General features: G+C 53.1%; 5 protein-coding genes across 5 annotated transcripts; 3 read left to right on the forward strand and 2 right to left on the reverse strand.

The window, feature by feature from the left end:
• Positions 1-2,068: 2,068 nt before the first annotated feature.
• On the forward strand, positions 2,069-3,970 carry J4E88_003269 (uncharacterized protein; the record flags this gene model as incomplete). Its single annotated transcript, XM_049396922.1, has 3 exons — positions 2,069-2,296; positions 2,346-3,727; positions 3,784-3,970. 3 exons carry the CDS (start codon positions 2,069-2,071, stop codon positions 3,968-3,970), a joined length of 1,797 nt encoding a protein of 598 aa, XP_049257264.1.
• A 746-nt stretch (positions 3,971-4,716) lies between these two features.
• J4E88_003270 (uncharacterized protein) lies at positions 4,717-5,862 on the reverse strand (the record flags this gene model as incomplete). The annotated part of the gene is made up of 1 exon (XM_049396923.1): positions 4,717-5,862. The coding sequence occupies one exon, from the start codon at positions 5,860-5,862 to the stop codon at positions 4,717-4,719; it is 1,146 nt and encodes a 381-aa protein (XP_049257265.1).
• Positions 5,863-8,176: 2,314 nt separating this feature from the next.
• J4E88_003271 (uncharacterized protein) lies at positions 8,177-9,717 on the forward strand (the record flags this gene model as incomplete). Its single annotated transcript, XM_049396924.1, has 2 exons — positions 8,177-8,405; positions 8,459-9,717. The coding sequence occupies 2 exons, from the start codon at positions 8,177-8,179 to the stop codon at positions 9,715-9,717; spliced, it is 1,488 nt and encodes a 495-aa protein (XP_049257266.1).
• A 738-nt stretch (positions 9,718-10,455) lies between these two features.
• On the reverse strand, positions 10,456-11,675 carry J4E88_003272 (uncharacterized protein; the record flags this gene model as incomplete). The annotated part of the gene is made up of 3 exons (XM_049396925.1): positions 10,456-10,553; positions 10,614-10,951; positions 11,002-11,675. 3 exons carry the CDS (start codon positions 11,673-11,675, stop codon positions 10,456-10,458), a joined length of 1,110 nt encoding a protein of 369 aa, XP_049257267.1.
• Positions 11,676-12,644: 969 nt separating this feature from the next.
• J4E88_003273 (uncharacterized protein) lies at positions 12,645-16,029 on the forward strand (the record flags this gene model as incomplete). The annotated part of the gene is given in 5 exon segments (XM_049396926.1): positions 12,645-12,648; positions 12,661-13,611; positions 13,663-14,039; positions 14,091-15,826; positions 16,005-16,029. The coding sequence occupies 5 exon segments, from the start codon at positions 12,645-12,647 to the stop codon at positions 16,027-16,029; spliced, it is 3,093 nt and encodes a 1,030-aa protein (XP_049257268.1).
• Positions 16,030-17,168: the final 1,139 nt, after the last annotated feature.

Below are 17,168 nucleotides of genomic sequence, written 5' to 3' on the forward strand. Positions count from 1 at the left end.
GGATCGAAGATGCAATGAAAATAGTCATGGCAAGTGCTTGATCTAACAGTGTCAACACGGAAGCGAGCTTGTGACAGACTGGAACAGGTGGGCGGGGCGGGCGGTCAGCAATTCGTAAAGACATCAAGCGCAGTTCTGCGCCTCATCAGTACTTAGCCCTCGTAAGGCGTTGCATCGCTCTGCAGAAGGAAGAAAAGTGGTGCTTAGTGGAGGAGGCGAAGGCATCCATGTGTGCGGCCGCTATGGAAAGCCACTGGAATTAGTGCCGGTCCGTGCTAGGCTTAGCGCCCATACCCCTGAACCGATCCTAGTGTTCACGTCACTTCACTCGGCCCCAACGTCCGCATATTCTTGCACCAACTTGCAGCAAACCCGCCCGCTCAGTTGGTCGATCTTACTAACGATAGGCTGGCCAGTCGCTGATGAACCCGCGCTCCTGTTTCCAGCGCGTTTCCAGCAGCCGCGCATGCCGATCCGAGCGTTGAAATTCGCACTTCCTTCTCCCCGTTCGTGTCTATTCGCGGGCGCATGCCATTTTCCGAGATAGTCGCATCCAATGCGATAGTCACAAGCTTTCCTAGCGGCCGCCCTGTCGGCCGTTCATCTGGATGGATGACCTAGATTTTGGTTGTTCGAAGCCACCGAGTAAGTTCACGGGTCGGAAGGTCATCCCTGGACCCGCATGCCGAGCTACACAGCATGCATGGAAGGCACATCATGCCAACTTGCAGTCGGCGAATAATGGCAATGCCATACCGAGCATTTAGTCCTCCTACACACCATGTAGCTTATGAAGATCCTGATAAGCCCGTGTATGTTGGAGTCGGTCTACGCCACAGCCCAAGGGGGTCTCAGTGTCCATATTGGACGTTCAACGTCAGCAAGCGACCGGAAGGGATACCGCTGTCTTGGGCACTTCTGTCAGCCTGATTATGACCTCGGCTGAGGGTATCATCTCGAAGAACCAGTGGGTTTGGGATTTGTCTGATCCCTGCTCACTTATCGTTTATGCCCTACGTGGTTATTCTGGTAACAGAGCTCGAAATTTGATTGGAACCACCTAGGTACGCTTCCTCGGTACCGGATGGGACGGTCGTATTCCCGTCTTCCGATCGCGTGGGTTAGGCCACATGCTTCGCACGAGTAGCTTGCGTTCTCGATGCTTTTGTCACGTCGCAAACAGATTCTGCATCAGGCCTAAGGCATATCCTTCACAACGTCAGTACCCACATCTGACCACTCCATGTGGGCTCTCGTCTCCGGTGAGCACAGAGTATGCTCGAATAGCGGCCGTATCTTGTGGAGTACCCGATCTGTAATTCAATAGATCTTGCATCCGACAAGGGTCCATCACCTTACGCGAGCTCCTAGGATCCTTCACCTAAGAAAACGCTCCAACACGAGTAGGTCGCTCATCACGCACCGTTTCGAGTAAAGTTGGAACTACCACTGACTTAGCGCTGGTGTGGTCCCTCCATACCGGAATCCCGATTAGGAGCTAGATCCGTGCACCGTCTGAGATCTTGGCTTCATCGACTTCGCCTCTCTCCTACCCGCTCGCCGACATGGACGTAAGCGAGCCACTGCCATAGCTGAGCTTCAGCCCATCGGTCGCTGTATCTACCGAGGCCAGACATTTGCCTAATCGGCCCTCATCATCAGCTATCCACGGCCGGGATCGTTCAAGTCCACCCCGTGTCATAGTACGAGATGAGCATTTCTAGGGCGCCCTGGCGTCGATCTCACCACCTGGACCACGCGGGTCCAACTGACATGCAGCACTAAGCGAGAAAAAGTCGGTGTCACGGCAAAGTAGGCGCTGGCTGACTTCGCCATGGGTATGGCCCAGGGCGAAGCTCAGATTACCGCCACCATTTGATGACTTACACTTTGGGGGCGTCTTTCGGATGTGTCTCATATAAATGGCACCTGTGTTCTGGTCAGCCCCAGCCCTACATTGATTAACTCCAGGAACCATTCGACATCCATTGGCCTGGTCAGCATCTCTTCATATATACCGACCCGGTACCGTTCTTTCCTCGCATTGATATATTGCATTCACGCCATCATGTTGTTTCCTTCATTAGCCGCATGGCTTTCATTTGGATCAGTTGCACTCGCTGGTCCACTACGTGCAGAGCCATTATCCGATGAGTTCCCAACTTTTGACCAGATTGTCAAGAGGCAAGATGGTGCTTGCACCAACACAGCACGAACACGAAACTGCTGGAGTAATGGCTACAGCATTGCCACCGACTTCGATGCCAAGTCTCCCCCGGACGGCACCACCGTGACTGTAAGTGTATCCAAGGATTCCTGCTCGAATAGGTGCTGACATATGACAGTACAACTTCGAGATCTCGAATGTTACCAGAGCCAACCCCGATGGAAGTGGTACTTCCAAAGAAATGATGCTCATCAACGGCCAATATCCTGGACCACTCGTGCGAGCAAAGTGGGGTGACACAGTCATCATCAACGTCAAGAACAACCTCGAGCACAATGGAACCGGTATTCACTGGCACGGTATTAGACAGCTGAACTCCTGCCAGGACGACGGCGTCCCGGGAATCACCGAATGCCCGATTGCCCCTGGAAGAACCCGCCAGTACAAGTTCAGGGCAACTCAGTTCGGTACAACATGGTACCACTCTCACTTCTCAGCCCAATATGGCGATGGTGTTGTCGGTACCATGATTATCGATGGACCAGCTACTGCCAACTACGACGTCGACCTGGGTACTCTCCCCATCACTGACTGGTACTACGTACCCGCTTTCACACTGAACGAAGTCGCCCAGCACTCTCAGCGTGGACCCCCCTCGCCCGACAATATCCTCGTCAACGGCACACACATCAACGCGGCAAACGACAACGGGAAGTACGCCAGAATCAACGTAGTAAAAGGAAAGAAGTACCGCATCCGTCTCATCAACACAGCCGTCGACAGCACCTTCAGCGTCTCCATGGACGGCCACCCCTTCACAGTCCTCACCTCCGACTTCGTGCCCATCAAGTCCTACGTCACCGACCAACTGACCCTGCAGATCGGTCAACGGTACGACGTAGTCATCACCGCCAACCAAACCGTCGACAACTACTGGTTCCGTGTCGTAACCGGCAGCTGTGGCAGCAACAAGATCGCCTCAGCCGGCAAGCCCGTCGGCGCGATCCTGCACTACGACGGCGCATCCAGCACTGCAAACCCCACCTTCAAGTCCTCCGTCACAATGCGCGCAGGCTGCGACGACGAGTCCTCATCCAACCTCATCCCCTTCGTCCCCAACACCGTCCCTACCTCCGTAATGGGCGAGGTCCAAAACCACAAGATGAGCGTAGACTCGTTTGCCGACCCTGCGAAGGACAACCTTTTCCGGTGGTTAATCGACGGCACGCCCCACGTCGTAGACTGGAACAATCCTTCGCTTGAAACCGTGCTCGGAGGCTCCCGCTCCATCGGTCCAAACGGTAACGTGTACACCATGGACAAAGAAGGCTGGTACATGTGGTACATCCAATCGACCTCTAAAATCGCCCTTCCCCACCCCATCCATCTCCACGGCCACGATTACTACATCGTCGGTCGCGGCGCAGGCACCTGGGACGGATCTACCAACGGTCTTAACTTCAACAATCCTACTCGTCGTGACACTGCTTTGTTGCCCGCGGGTGGCTACATGCTCATTGCTTTCCCTGCTGATAACCCCGGCATGTGGATTATGCATTGGTAAGTCATCCCTGTACGAAGTGCATTTGAGACATATACTGACTTTTTACCTCTAGTCACATTGCTTGGCATGCTAGCCAGGGACTCAGCCTCCAGTTTATGGAGCGCATGAGCGAAATCAAGGGCACACTGGGCGACACGAGTGTGTTGAAGAATGGATGTGATGAGTGGGATTCCTATTGGGCGGAGGGAAGCGCGCCGGATGGGGATAGGCCATACAATCAGACTGATTCGGGTATTTAGACCAGTTTACGTTCTGGTTCCGGTTAATAGGTTGGGAGCATGGCGTTTTCTGGTTGGGCTAGAGGGTTGAGCTGGAATTTCTCGACGTAGCGATATTCTTTTGTATATATTGTATCGAAATACTATTCTCCATCGACATGTTCATACCCGTATCCTCTCTTGCGCGATCATTGTGTTGTGGACTACACCACTGCCTGTACCGCACGTATACCGCAATGCAGTACCTGAGCCCTGCCGGCAACGACGTGGACTCTGAGTACAGGTACAGCAGGCCCATCACATGGCTCCCGGCAACCTCGTGTCCCAGCACACGACATTACTCTAGTACTCACACACCCTGCATTTCCGACACGGCGCACCAAGGATAGCATCCTTAATCCCTCTAAGCCAAGAAAACGAGCATGCTGCAGGGTCCCAACAAGTCTCGGAAGCGCCATCATGCAGGGAATGCGTGATGGTTGCGAAGGAGGTGGTACGTGTACACCAGAAATGGCTGGGCGAGAATGGATATCCCGAGTTGATGCAGGCCAAGTGTTTGTACGAGGGTTGAGGCTCTGCTCGCCCGATCGAAGAGTCTGTGGGCGGCGATGCGGGATAGGTGGTTGTGTCCTTACTCGGGATGGGATGGTTGTGTGAGAGATATGATGGCTTTGGTGGTCCGAAGGCTTTGATCGTGTCGTATGATGTCGAGGACGATGATGAATGGAAGGCGAAGGCGTTGCGTTCATCGCGTGCTCCAGCCCAACTCAACCCTCCATCTCCCAGACCAGCGTCTCTCGGCCTTCAAATTGCATCACCGTCCACGCATGCTTGCCCCCAAAAGCCTGCGCGCTCATTGCGAACCAATCTGCCTCTTCGCCGTGCATCCCATCCCCTCCTTCCATATCCACATCCACATCCATATCTTGCGTCCCACTAACCTTCTTCTCTCTCTTCTTAAACCCCTCCTTCCTCACCAGCAGAAAAACCTCGCGCATAAAAGCCGGTCCCATGAAGCCCCTCCACCGGACCGTAACCATACCCCTCTCCCCAACGCCTCGACCCAGATCAGGAACTTCGTAGCGCGACAAATGCGGGTTAATATCATCGCCCACCTCGACCCTCGGAGACCCCAACTGAAGCATGTGAATCCACTCCAGCAACCCCATCGCCTCATCCTCATCATAAACATCCTTAAGCCCCGCAACGCTCACCCTAGGCACGCGCACTCCACCCAACCTCCTCTCCTCAGGCAGAACATCACACACCCTCGGCGCATGCTTCTCAATCAACTCCCTCCCCTCGCCCAGCGCCTCCCTCGACGTCGGACTCGCATTCCAAAACAACCACGTCAAACTCTTATCCAAAACATTCCTCGCCGCCCACTCCAACCTCCCAAACCCCTTTTTCCCATGCTTCATACTGCTCTCACGTAGATCATATTCCACAACCCACCGCTGTTTCTGGTGTTTCCTGCCCCCGTCTTCCATGGGTACACCCTGTAGTCCGCAGCGCTCGTACGTCGGGCGCGTAAGCTCCATGCGCAACACACCATTATACAATTCAAATCGATCGTCCAATAAGGCTCGTCCTTCGCTCAGCATCATGATGTTGCCTTGTTTGATGTACGTGTGAAGGAAGTCGGCTTCGAGGATTTCGGAGAGCTTCATGTGGACGCGTGCGTATTGGGTAAGGGCGGGGCTGTCGGCGCGGAGTAATTCGTTTTTGACGAGCTCGTAGATTTCTTCGGGCAGGATCAGGTCGAGCGTGTGGCTGTATTTTTGCGACGCGAAGGCGGAGAAGGGTTTCTTTTTCGTGGAGACATTTTGCGGGTCGATGTAGCTGGGGAGGAGGCTGTGGGAGAAGAAGATTTTCGTGTCGGGGGCGGAGGAGGGGCGGTGGATGTCGAGCATCGTGAGGTACTATGAGGGAAGCGCGCGCGCAAGAGTGGGTGTGAAGGAGTAATGGTGGTGTGGTGGTGGTGGAGCTGCGCGAAAGGTGCGGGCCGAACTTTTGTCGCGTGGGGTTTCGGCAAGACGCGTTGCGCGGGCCTATGACGCATGGGCTGGCGCGTTGACATGTGAGCAATTATTTTTGGTCTCGCAAATATCCTCATTGAATCTACAGAGTATATATGGGTTACTATACGTCTCTGTTCTAATTAAGTTACATCTGTGACTGTTGTGTACGGGGAAATTTTGCGCATGAGCATCAAAAGGCACCTACGCACGAGAGCGCATATGATGCAGGCATTCATATACATTTGCACCACGATAAGGTCCAGCAAGTCATGTTGGGGAACAAAATAATTGCCAATGTATTCGAAGCGGCAAATGAGGCGTACATTAATAAGATGCTGACACGAAGCGTAAGGAATAGCCATTCCGACGAAGTATGCAATCTTTACACAATACTCTGACAAAAGATCCCAGTGTACATGATCCATTGATGTATTGTGTAGGGCCCATAAGAAATCCGCAGATGAGAGATCTACGATGTGCGTGCTGGGGAATGACAGATGTACTGACCCCACAGTATTCTCGGGGTCTGGAAGGCGGAAGGAAATGCGACATGTGTGCGTAAGGAGAAGTATGTTTTCAGTAAACGCGTTTACTATTGTTGCGGTAGGAGAAGGGTATTGATAGAGATATGCGTCCGAGATATTATCGTCTATTCATGAAGATCGTGTTGAACGTCTCGTAGACCGCGTCTTCGCAATCAAGCGGACAGCAGCTTTCTGAACCGGTCGCGGCTTGCCGATATGATGCCCGGGTCTGAATCTAGTGATAGCGCAGATTGAGCACGGTTTGCCGAATTGCTCCTTACGGGCATTGTGGAATTCTCGAGTACGGTAGAGTTGTAGGGCTAGCGCTTCCACGTCAACACGCAAGACCCATACTGAGCCGGGATTGCCTCTGATGTGGTGGGAGGCGAGAACAGTGGCGGCGGAGATGTGGTATTGCATTTGTACTTCATCGACTGTCTATGGGTCTTTGTTAGCTTGTGCGATCAAAGATGGAGGGAGCCAATGGGATAAACGCACCAAGGTCTGACGGTAGAAGCACCCTTCACAAGCCGTAATGATACGTTTGACAAGTGGAAACGGATAGGTGTCTAATGCCGCAAAACAATAGATACACCTCCGAGGGGCATGTTGCAGCCATAGTCGTCGATATACGATATGACTCATATCTGGATGGACGGCACCGTACCTGTCCAGCTGAGCGAATGGCAGATTGAATATGTTGCATTGTCGAACGAGATGCGAGCAGTACCCCTCAACGAATTCATTGCATCTTCTGGATGTGCGCGACAGGGCATTGAAAGGATGTGGGAGTACATGAAGAGAGAAGATATCTGCAGCCCAGCGATGACTGTCTGCACCTTGGGTCAAGTCTTCTTCGTCCTTGATGCTCCGCTTCTGCTTCTCCGATACGTCGTATCTACTCTGAGTCTCAGTGAGACCCGGCAGCCGACAGCATGGGTGGATGAGGTAGGACAGTATCTGGTCCACGATCTCGACAGGCAGCGTTTCCAACTTGCTCAACTTGACGTGGGAAGATGAAGGTGTGACATTGCTGTATTGCAGTGGATTGGGCAATGCGACTGCCCCGCGGTGACGAATTTTAGGCGAGGCTGGAATTGGATGTGGTGGTACAGGATTCTCGTGACTGTCAACCAGCAACCGTCCAACAGTAGGAAGCGAAGAAGGGACCAGCCCTGAGGCGACGGCAGTCATTGAGGCCATGAAGAGGAGAGAAAAAGAGCGACAGAATGGAAACGAGCAGACTCTTCACCTTGCTTATAGAACAGGCCGTGAACCTTATACAGGACAAAGGTCAAAAAGTGACGAGTAGAAGCATGCAGGACAGCGGAGCTTCCCACCAACGAGGGGAGAAGTGTGCAGAAAGCTGCATTGCTGCTGCTGTGATTCGTCTAGTTGTCGAGAATCCCGGACAGCTGTGTAGCAGTGTGCAGCCCATGCACATATTTTCGATACTGCATACTGATATATGCTGAGATTGGCGAAGAAGAAGACGACAAGTCGTAGTGCATGTGCACCGAAGTAGTCCGGGTGGATAGCAGACTAGCAAACCGATGCGGCCATCTCCGCCCGGCCCCTTATCGCCTAGCGTCATGTATCATCAACTTACCCGACGGACCACCTTTCGCTCTGTCTGAGACTCGTAACACTGGCCGACAGCGAGAAGCGCGGGAGACAACACCATGGCTGCCCATCCCGACGAGGGACCCGCCGTCGCCCAGCACCCCGCTCCGCCCCCCGCTGGCGCTATCAAGGCCGACCCAGGAGCGGGAGGCGCAACCAAGCCCCGGAACGAGGACGCGCCCGCGCCGGCGCCCGATCAGGACGAAGAGGATGGCGGCGCGTGGGACCAGGCCTCCCTGTACGAGGAGATTCTAGACGAAGTGGAAGCCTTTGAGTACTCGGACGATGGTGAGTCTGGCCAGCATGCGCCTTCCACTTCCACCACCATTGACACCCCATAGGCGTAGACACGTGCACCGCCGACGAGGCCCGCCGCTTGCGCCAGCGGCTCCACGAGATTGGCGCTAGCGCATTCGTCATGGAGAACATCACGAGCGAGAAGATGACGGCGCGCAAGCTGTGCACTGCCTTTGGCGTCAAGATTCCCAAGTTTCTCGAAGAAGCGCCCGACGAGAGCTTCTACCAGCTGCTGGGGCTGGCCATCAACCGCGAGCTGAACAAGCGGCCGCGGCTGGCGCAGTACAAGACCATCGACGACGCTGCGAAACTGCTGCGCGAACGCAAGAACATCATGGTCATCACGGGCGCCGGCATATCGACGAGTCTTGGCATACCCGATTTCCGCTCCAAGAACACGGGCTTCTACTCGCGGCTGCGCGAGATGGGCTACGACGAGCCCGAGGAGGTCTTTGACATCCACAACTTCGACGAGAACCCCCGCACCTTCTACGCCCTCGCCGGCGACATCATACCCGATCTCGAAAAGTGGACGCCCACGCACGAGTTCATCCGCCTGCTGCAGGACAAGGAGAAGCTGCTCACCAACTACACACAGAACATTGACAATGTGGAGGCACACGCAGGCATACGCAAGGAGAAGCTCATCCAGTGCCACGGCTCCTGGGCGACGGCGACATGTCGGAAGTGCAAGTTCAAGGTCCCCGGCGAGGACATCTTCGACTGTGTGCGCGCGCAGAAGCCCGCCGAGTGCAGACGCTGCAAAGACGAAATCGCCGCCCAGCCCAGCAAGAAGCGCAAGCGAACCTCGAACGGCAACGGCGCCCGCAAGAAGCGCTCGAGCGACGAAGACTCAGAGTCCGACGGCGCCTTCGACATCCCGCAGCCCGGCATCATGAAGCCCGACATCACCTTCTTCGGCGAAGCCCTGCCCAACGATTTCTTCGACCGCCTCAAAGACGTCGACAAGGACAAGGTCGACCTCGTTATCGTCATGGGCACCTCCATGAAAGTCGCCCCCGTATCCGAAATCCCGAACTTCCTCCCCCGCGACATACCGCAGATCTACATCTCGCGCGATCCCATCCACCACATCAATTTCGACATCAACCTGCTTGGCGACTGCGACGTCGTGGTTGCGGAGTTGGCGCGCAGGGCGGGGTGGACGCTGGAACACAAGATGATACCCGAGGGGCAGACGACAGAGGTGGAATTGACGGATGAGGTGGATCATATTTCTACGGTCAAGGTTCATGTTCCTGTCATGACTACCACGAATGGTCATATCAATGAGCAGGCATGAACATGAGAAGGCGTTTAAGCATACATATCGATGGCGTTGCAAAGGGTATTTACCAGGAAGGGTGTTTATATGGATACTGGTTTCGACCGCATGGACGGCGACCACGTAGGATGGGCTCAAGATTCATAACATGGAGTTTCTCATAGGCTTAGGGCGTTTGTGGTATGGACAGGAGAGGAGAGGGATGAAGTGGCGGCATCAGAGATACCATGGACGGACCCTGCGATCATATCGGGGGAGCATAGCCGCAGTCTCCTTGTGTTTGTGTACTTTTCTTCTCGTTCTTGCATATAGACTTCCTGAACAAAATTCTGGTTCAATTGCAATCGATGTAAACGCACTGTCGCATTATTGATCCTCGCAGCACAGCCATTGCTGATTGGATAAATGTTACTTGGTTTGTACGATGACGGTTCTGACGTGCTTCCTGGGTCGTGCCTGCCGTGCGGCGCGGGCAGCGTGCTAGCCCTCCCGCCTCCCCTTACTGAACATCCCCAGGGCCTGCATCGCAGCTGACAACCACCTGTCACCTCGAGATCCTACCTAGGTAGCATTCTTACAACAACGCTGCAGTATTCGCGTTCACGAAATCAACAACGTCGTCACGTCATAGCGCACGCGCTGCTCCCCCTTCACGTCATCGGACCCGCTCCTGCCCATCCAAACCTACAACCGACCGCGAACGGCTCTATCACTCGACACGCGACGATGGAACCACACAATGTATACGCAAAACAATTACGTCGATGATGACATCGGCGAAGACTGCAAAGCCTTTATAGCGACGTTGTACTGCAGTATGCTGTAGACTACAGCGACAGTACCGACAAGCAGGCCTAGCAAATGTTAGTTATAAACCATGGTCATTTGATGGACAAGGTCATAGTTATACACACTCAGGAATCCGAGTAGGGCTGTCAGGAACAGGCCTAGGATAGCCACAGTCAGAGCATTTCGTTCCGACGTGTGCCTCTCAAACCATGCGACGATGCTGTTTGCTGGCGGCGGGTGGTTTACTATCCTCAACAACGTCGCTAAGCGATCTCCCAGATACTTGTACTCGAAATCATCTGGCAACGTACGAATGTGCCTCTCAAAGTACGTCGCTTTGGGATCGAAACCGTATTTCTCGGTGAATTTCTCGAGCGACTTGAACGACCGTCCATCGTTCGGGAACAGAAGGAACTGTATGGAGTCCAGGACCTCCAACAGCAGCTGCGGTGGCAATGTTCCCCTGCGGGATGTGAGCTCTGGAACGACAAGGTATGGATCGGGGTGAGCTACTTCTCCAGACTTTTCCGAAATCCGAGATCAATATCCTCATCACGCGAGCGGTAGAGATGCGCTTTCAGGAAACCAACCTGACGGAAGACATGAAGGATGCGACGCTCCGGATCGAATATGAGATGTTCGGCTAGGTTGTTGGTCGGTCGCAGCCTTACTTTGTATCGCTCTTTCAACTTCCAAGCTTTCAGCCTGCCTCGCTGTGCCAGTGCATCCTGGGATTCTTGGCGGGTCTTTCGGCTTTGGGTCGATGAAGGAAAGCAGCGCTCAACAAAGTTGGCGAAGGATTGTTTCTCCCCCCATGTCCGAGGCACGTAATCGCCCACCTTGCGACTGCTTTGCTTCGAGGCGCAGTCGATCATCAGTGACGCTTTCACCAAGGCTTGTATTGCGTAGTCCCGCGCTTCGGGGGCCAGATTGTTTGCGAAAAGGCTGTCGAAATCTGCCTTGGTCTGCATTACGTTGCCGATAAGCTTGTTGAAGAACGATATCATCTCCGCGTGACTGGAATACATCGGGGTCCCAATCCTTACTGCGTAATCGCCGGGCGATCCTCTGGTCAACGCCTCGTAGTGTTTAAAGTACACCTCATGCTTTTCCGGTTCCTTCGCAGCCTCGTCACTGAGGAAGCTTTCCGCAATGTCTCTCTTTTCGGCTTGTGTTGGCGTTTCCATGATAGCTTGGTATACTGTCACCAAACTGCGTCAGAGCCATCCGCCTTATACTGTCGACGTTTATAGCCTGAGGTCCCCCTTCTCGCCAACCCATGGCGCATTTGGGCCCTCCGCTTCTTTGCTGGTGGCTGTGTGGACGCCACCATATGCGGCCTCTTCAGCTGATGCGTGATCCCTGCGAAGTCCTCCCAACGTCATAGGAGTCGAGCCGGCCGCCACACTTGGTTGCGATGACACGCTGCGCCATCTCATGTGCGCCACTTTCCTGCTTGCACTCGCTGGTATCGCATTCCCGGTATTCTCTCAAACCGCAGCTCCCTCTTTCCCCAACTCTTTTACTTCACCCCTTCCTCCGTGAACCACGGGCGACCTTTTCTAAATCACACAAGATCCAGAGAAAAACATTGACCTTCCCCTCACGCTGGGGCTCTCATAGATGTGAGAATGGCTACATTGACCCCACCACCACCAGGCTCACCTCCCACGACATCTAAGTCGGCTTCTGGACAGCATGGACAGTCTGGGTAAATGCTCCTACAAGCTAAAGAAGGCTTCGCTGACGAATGAAGGCTCTCTCCATCGGACACGACAATGATGTCGAACGCGCGCGCTTCTCATATACCGAGTACGAGTCGAGCTCCGTACACGGCTGGCTCTCGAGCTGATCCCACACCTGCGGCTCCGCATTCATCGACGAACCCACCCACTACTCCGACCCTTAATCAACCCGTCAATACACACCCAGCCAATCCACTCAGAGATCCCAAACCACTTCTGGGATGTCAACTTCAGCCGACTATACATGAATACGAGCACTTTCCGCGCAGTCCTCCACACTACGTTGCTGCTCAACACGTCATGAGCAACTTCGGAGACGCCATGTACAAGACGAAGCACACCTGGAAAACGATGACTTTGAAGACGATGAGGCTTTCCGATTACGCTTCACTAGTAAAGTCCAGATTCGCCATGTGTAGCACCATAGGTGCACCGCCGGAGCCTGCAATCGTAGTGGAGTGCCCAAACCGAATACTCAGTCGTGTAAAGAAAGTACTGCAAAGTCGCAATATGAAGAACCAGTACGCTGCTGGTGTCACTCCTGGTCTGGCATTTGCGGTCTACTATTGTGGTAGAGACGATATTGCCTTCGAACTCAGATGGTGCAAGAGCACTGTCACTTTGAATGGGCCTGAGCAGTCTCTTTCTTTATGTGGAACTCGCATGTCGTCGATTCAGGATATCAGGACACTGCCCTCAGGTGACGCAACGGTAGCCTGTCTCCTCGAGGTCAAGGGCGATCTTTATGCTCTTGGTCCTGCACATCTTCTCACCCGAAAAGACGCTGCCAAGTCTCAGGAGCAGTTGCTCGCTGAGTTGCTACAGATGGACGAAGACAAAGACGAGGACATCGCTTGGGAGGAAGCCGAAGACAACGATAGCGACTACGACGAAAGCGACGGTGGTTACGCCTCAGCCAATGACATCATATCCGATAAGAATATGCTTGACAGTAATACAGCACCACCCGATAGTCTTTCTCCTTCGCCACGAGAAGGCACTCACGATCCAAAGGATGAAGGTGTCACAGTTTTGTTTCCGGGCTCAGATGACCTACAGGACGACAACGTGGACGGCGATTGGGCGGTTGCACTCATTCAGAAGCCTGAGCAACAGCTGCCGAACTTGTACTCTGCGGAGCAGCAAGTCTCTGGGCAGGAATCCCTGAAGCAGGAAGCTCCTAAGCTCCGACACATAGTCGAGTTTGCGAGTGAGCCATCCAAAGACGATACCGAGCCCATAGTAGAGAGGTCCGTCAATATACTCACCTCTTCCTCGACAAAGCAGGGCAGGCTCCTTCCAGGGTTCGCCAACATTTCCGGTCTAAGCGGACGCGGGCACTGCAACGTACATATTGTGGCGATCGACGAATCCGATGGTAAGTACTCCCTTCATGGCGGCTTCTCTCATCATCTGATGCCTGACATAGGTATCGTAGCCGGCGACTCAGGGTCTCTTGTCGTTGATGCGCAAACTTCCCTGGCATATGGTCATGTCGTGGCCACAAACTCGCAAGGCTATGCCTACATTGTGCCTCTGTACACAACAATCCGTCAGATGAAGGCATTCTTCGGGACCGCCAACGTCCGTTTGCCAGAACCCCTACATTTGTTATCCCGAGTAGCACTTCACTACGTTACCACTAAGCATTTCTGCCAAGCTGAAGAAGCTATCATCGCGTTGACCGATCTTGTGCAAGATGTTTGCAACTCTCGCCAATGGGAGCGACTAGCCCATTGGATCAGGACTTCCACGGCACGAACTAACCTGCTTGACATTTGGGATGACAAGCTGGCACAACTCTTTGTAAGTCCACATCAGACGACATTTGTATAACTGTATCTAACGAACTGAAAGTCCGACAAATACGAAAACCAGTCTATCAGGAAGTGGTTGACGGTGACACATGCCTTTCGGGAGCGGTTTCGAGCCGAGAACCTCAGCGTTGATGAATATCGCTTCACACCCCACCCCAAGCCTTTCTACGACTTTGCGTCAGCAGTACTCCCACAGATTCTGGAGGAACTCAGCGCGCCCTACAACACGACCTTACGATCGTGTCGAACGTGCCGACATTCTCGCTATGATATCTGCGTCATCACTCCGCTTCTCAATTTCGGTCCCGATGGCATGACTTCCAACTCTTCGATCATCAAAGCAATCATCACTCAACTGTTGTCTGCATTGAACTTCACCTCTTCTAGCCGATTTACTCGGCGTTCTGAGCTCCGACGTCGGTTTCCGTTTACGGGGTATCCCAACGGCCTGCAGAATCTAGCAGTTGTTCTCGACATTCACCTAACCTTGACGGTGGCATGCTCACAAATCGACCTCCAGCGAACCAACATCGTGCCCTTCAACGAGCGGCTTGAGTTCCTCGAGCCGCTTACAAAAGGCACACTCGCATCTGTATACCGCGCGACCTCTTGGTGTGCGGATGCAAAGGAAAAGATCGAGATCGCGGTCAAGAAGGTCTCGAAGAGTACCACCACTGTGGTTCAATGGCTAAATGAAGAGCGAATTCTCCAGCAACTGCAGACATACAACGATCCGCATATTGTCGAGTTGTTGACCTCATATTGCACCTTGGACAGCTACGCACTCGTCTTCCCGCTGGCGAACGGCAACATGGATCAACTCATGGAGCGTGACATCCGTGCCTCCAGCCTTGAGCTTACAGCGACATGGGTAGTGAAGCAGATACAGGGCTTGGCTAAAGCACTACAATACCTCCACACCGGGGATGAGCATACGAAAATCTACGGGAGACATGGCGACATAAATCCCAGCAACATCTTGTGGTACGACGACACCGAAGACGGGATGCCTCCGTTGGGCACCCTGAAAATTGCCGATTTTGGCCGTTCCGAACTGCGCTCTCTAGGTGAAAGACGACCAAGCATCCGCAAGGCTCTTTGTGAAGGAACCACACTCCATCGTATCGATTACTCATATGGCACTTATGCTGCTCCGGAGTGCGAGTTACCTACAAGCGTCTGTCCCGATCGCCGGACCTCTGACATCTGGAGTCTAGGCTGTGTGTTTCTGGAATTCCTTATCTGGACTGTGGAAGGCGCAAAGGAAGTAAGGCGACTGCACCAGAAGCTTCGCTCTGACGTACCAGGGCGTGGAACGTCGTTCTGGCACCTAGAAGTGTCGACACATCAACTCCTGTTCTCTCTCAACCCTCCGATCAAAGAGTATCTAGAGAGGCTATCGCAGTATGCGAAAGACAATGCCAAGCTGCGGGCTGCCGTTGATCTTCTTGTCTACGGAGGTGTTCTGGACCCAAATCCTCACGAGCGTCCGACAGCGAAGCAATTGGGAGAAGAACTGAGGAGCATCAGTATCGAAATTGTGCATGATCACACCGTCGCTAAACGTCCTGTTTGGACACGGCTTTGGACCTACACGCTTGTAGACCCACCGCAACGCCGTCATACTGTGATAAGGAACGGTTACGACTCCAATATCGTGTTTGGCACACTGTTACTGCCATACCCCAATATGGCGGGTGCAGCATTCCTCGAGAACGAAATCACTATCGATTCGGAGCATTACCAGGACATGGACGACGAATCGCTGTTGCATGAGTATGATAGCGACCTAGACAGTAGTAGTAACTGCAGTCTTGACTCGAAACGAACATGTCCTTACTGCGCTCTCGAAGCTCGCCCCGTTGCTCTCAAAGCCCACGCTAGAGCCGTACATCGCAATCACACAATCCACGAATGTCCAGACTGTAAAGAGCTCTTTGCAGATATGAAGCAGCTTAGGCGGCATCAAAGACAGCTAGGGTTAAGATGTCTCAGCGCGTCAACGGTCGATAACAAAGGTCCTTTCGGAAGAGAGCCACAACTCTGTTCGCGACTGCCTCGCACCGACAGCGCGACAAGCTTGCGCGGGCAGCACGTGTTCGATGAGACCTCTGTCCGATCGAGTGTGCTTTCAACCGAGTACCCTACCCAGATGCGCAGCGGTGGACTGGCGCATAGTTATCATCATCATGATGATGCAGGCGGCCCATATGTGGAGTGATTATTTCCCGATTATCTCTTTACCTTGCCCTGTATAATCTGCCGGCGTTTCTGGTGGCCTCATGGGTGCTTGGCGGTAGCGATGAATGGTGTTGTTTACTGCTTATTGGTACATCTATCTTGTTACTTTTGTATATGCGCGTTTCATTCTGTTGTTTCGGTCGACTTGTCGCGGCGTTCTCTTGGACTTATTGGTTTTGGTTCGCTGTATAACACAGCGTAAGCGATCAGAATTAGTTGTTTTGTAATGCACTACTATCCCAGTTCAACGTATAATACCCCAATTACTCAGTCTACGTGTGGCACACAATAAATATAGGAAGCAAAGCAAGCAAAGTATCTCGTTAATACATGGCTTAGGAAATCGTGTCTGTCATCATATCGTGGTGGCTCCCTCCAACCCGTTCGCTCATCCCTACATTACACCAACAACCTCTTATTAAACTTCCTCCACCCTCAAAAGGCTCTAGCCCATCACAATCCAGAAACCTTGTTAGCCTATACGCCCCATAATTGTCCAAAGTCTTCAACTCACCTCAACACTCCATAGTGAGGAATCTTTAACTAGCAAGCGCCTCATTTATCGTCTTAGTTGTTTTGTGTCTACCTACCGCCATCGAGCGTCACTGTCGTTTCCACTCTGCAGGTACTCAGTGCTTCACTTCACGTCTCTTTATCTCCTCATCAAGACAAAACTTACATTTTCATGCACGTGTTCAGTCTCGCTCATTCTATTGTTCGCATTCGACGTCACTGATTGTACGTCACAAGACTGACAGTCACTACGCGCTCTCATACCTACTCCCCGTCACTGTCGATCTACAGAAGTTTCCTTGCCGTTTTGCCGCTGTTCTCACTTCGTAAGCCAATCAAAACGTCGTTGTCGTAATGCGCGCTT

This window comes from Alternaria novae-zelandiae (assembly GCF_023758075.1).
Source record: "Alternaria novae-zelandiae strain BMP 2774 chromosome Unknown scaffold_5, whole genome shotgun sequence".
In the NCBI taxonomy this organism is placed as follows: Eukaryota; Fungi; Ascomycota; class Dothideomycetes; order Pleosporales; family Pleosporaceae; genus Alternaria; species Alternaria novae-zelandiae.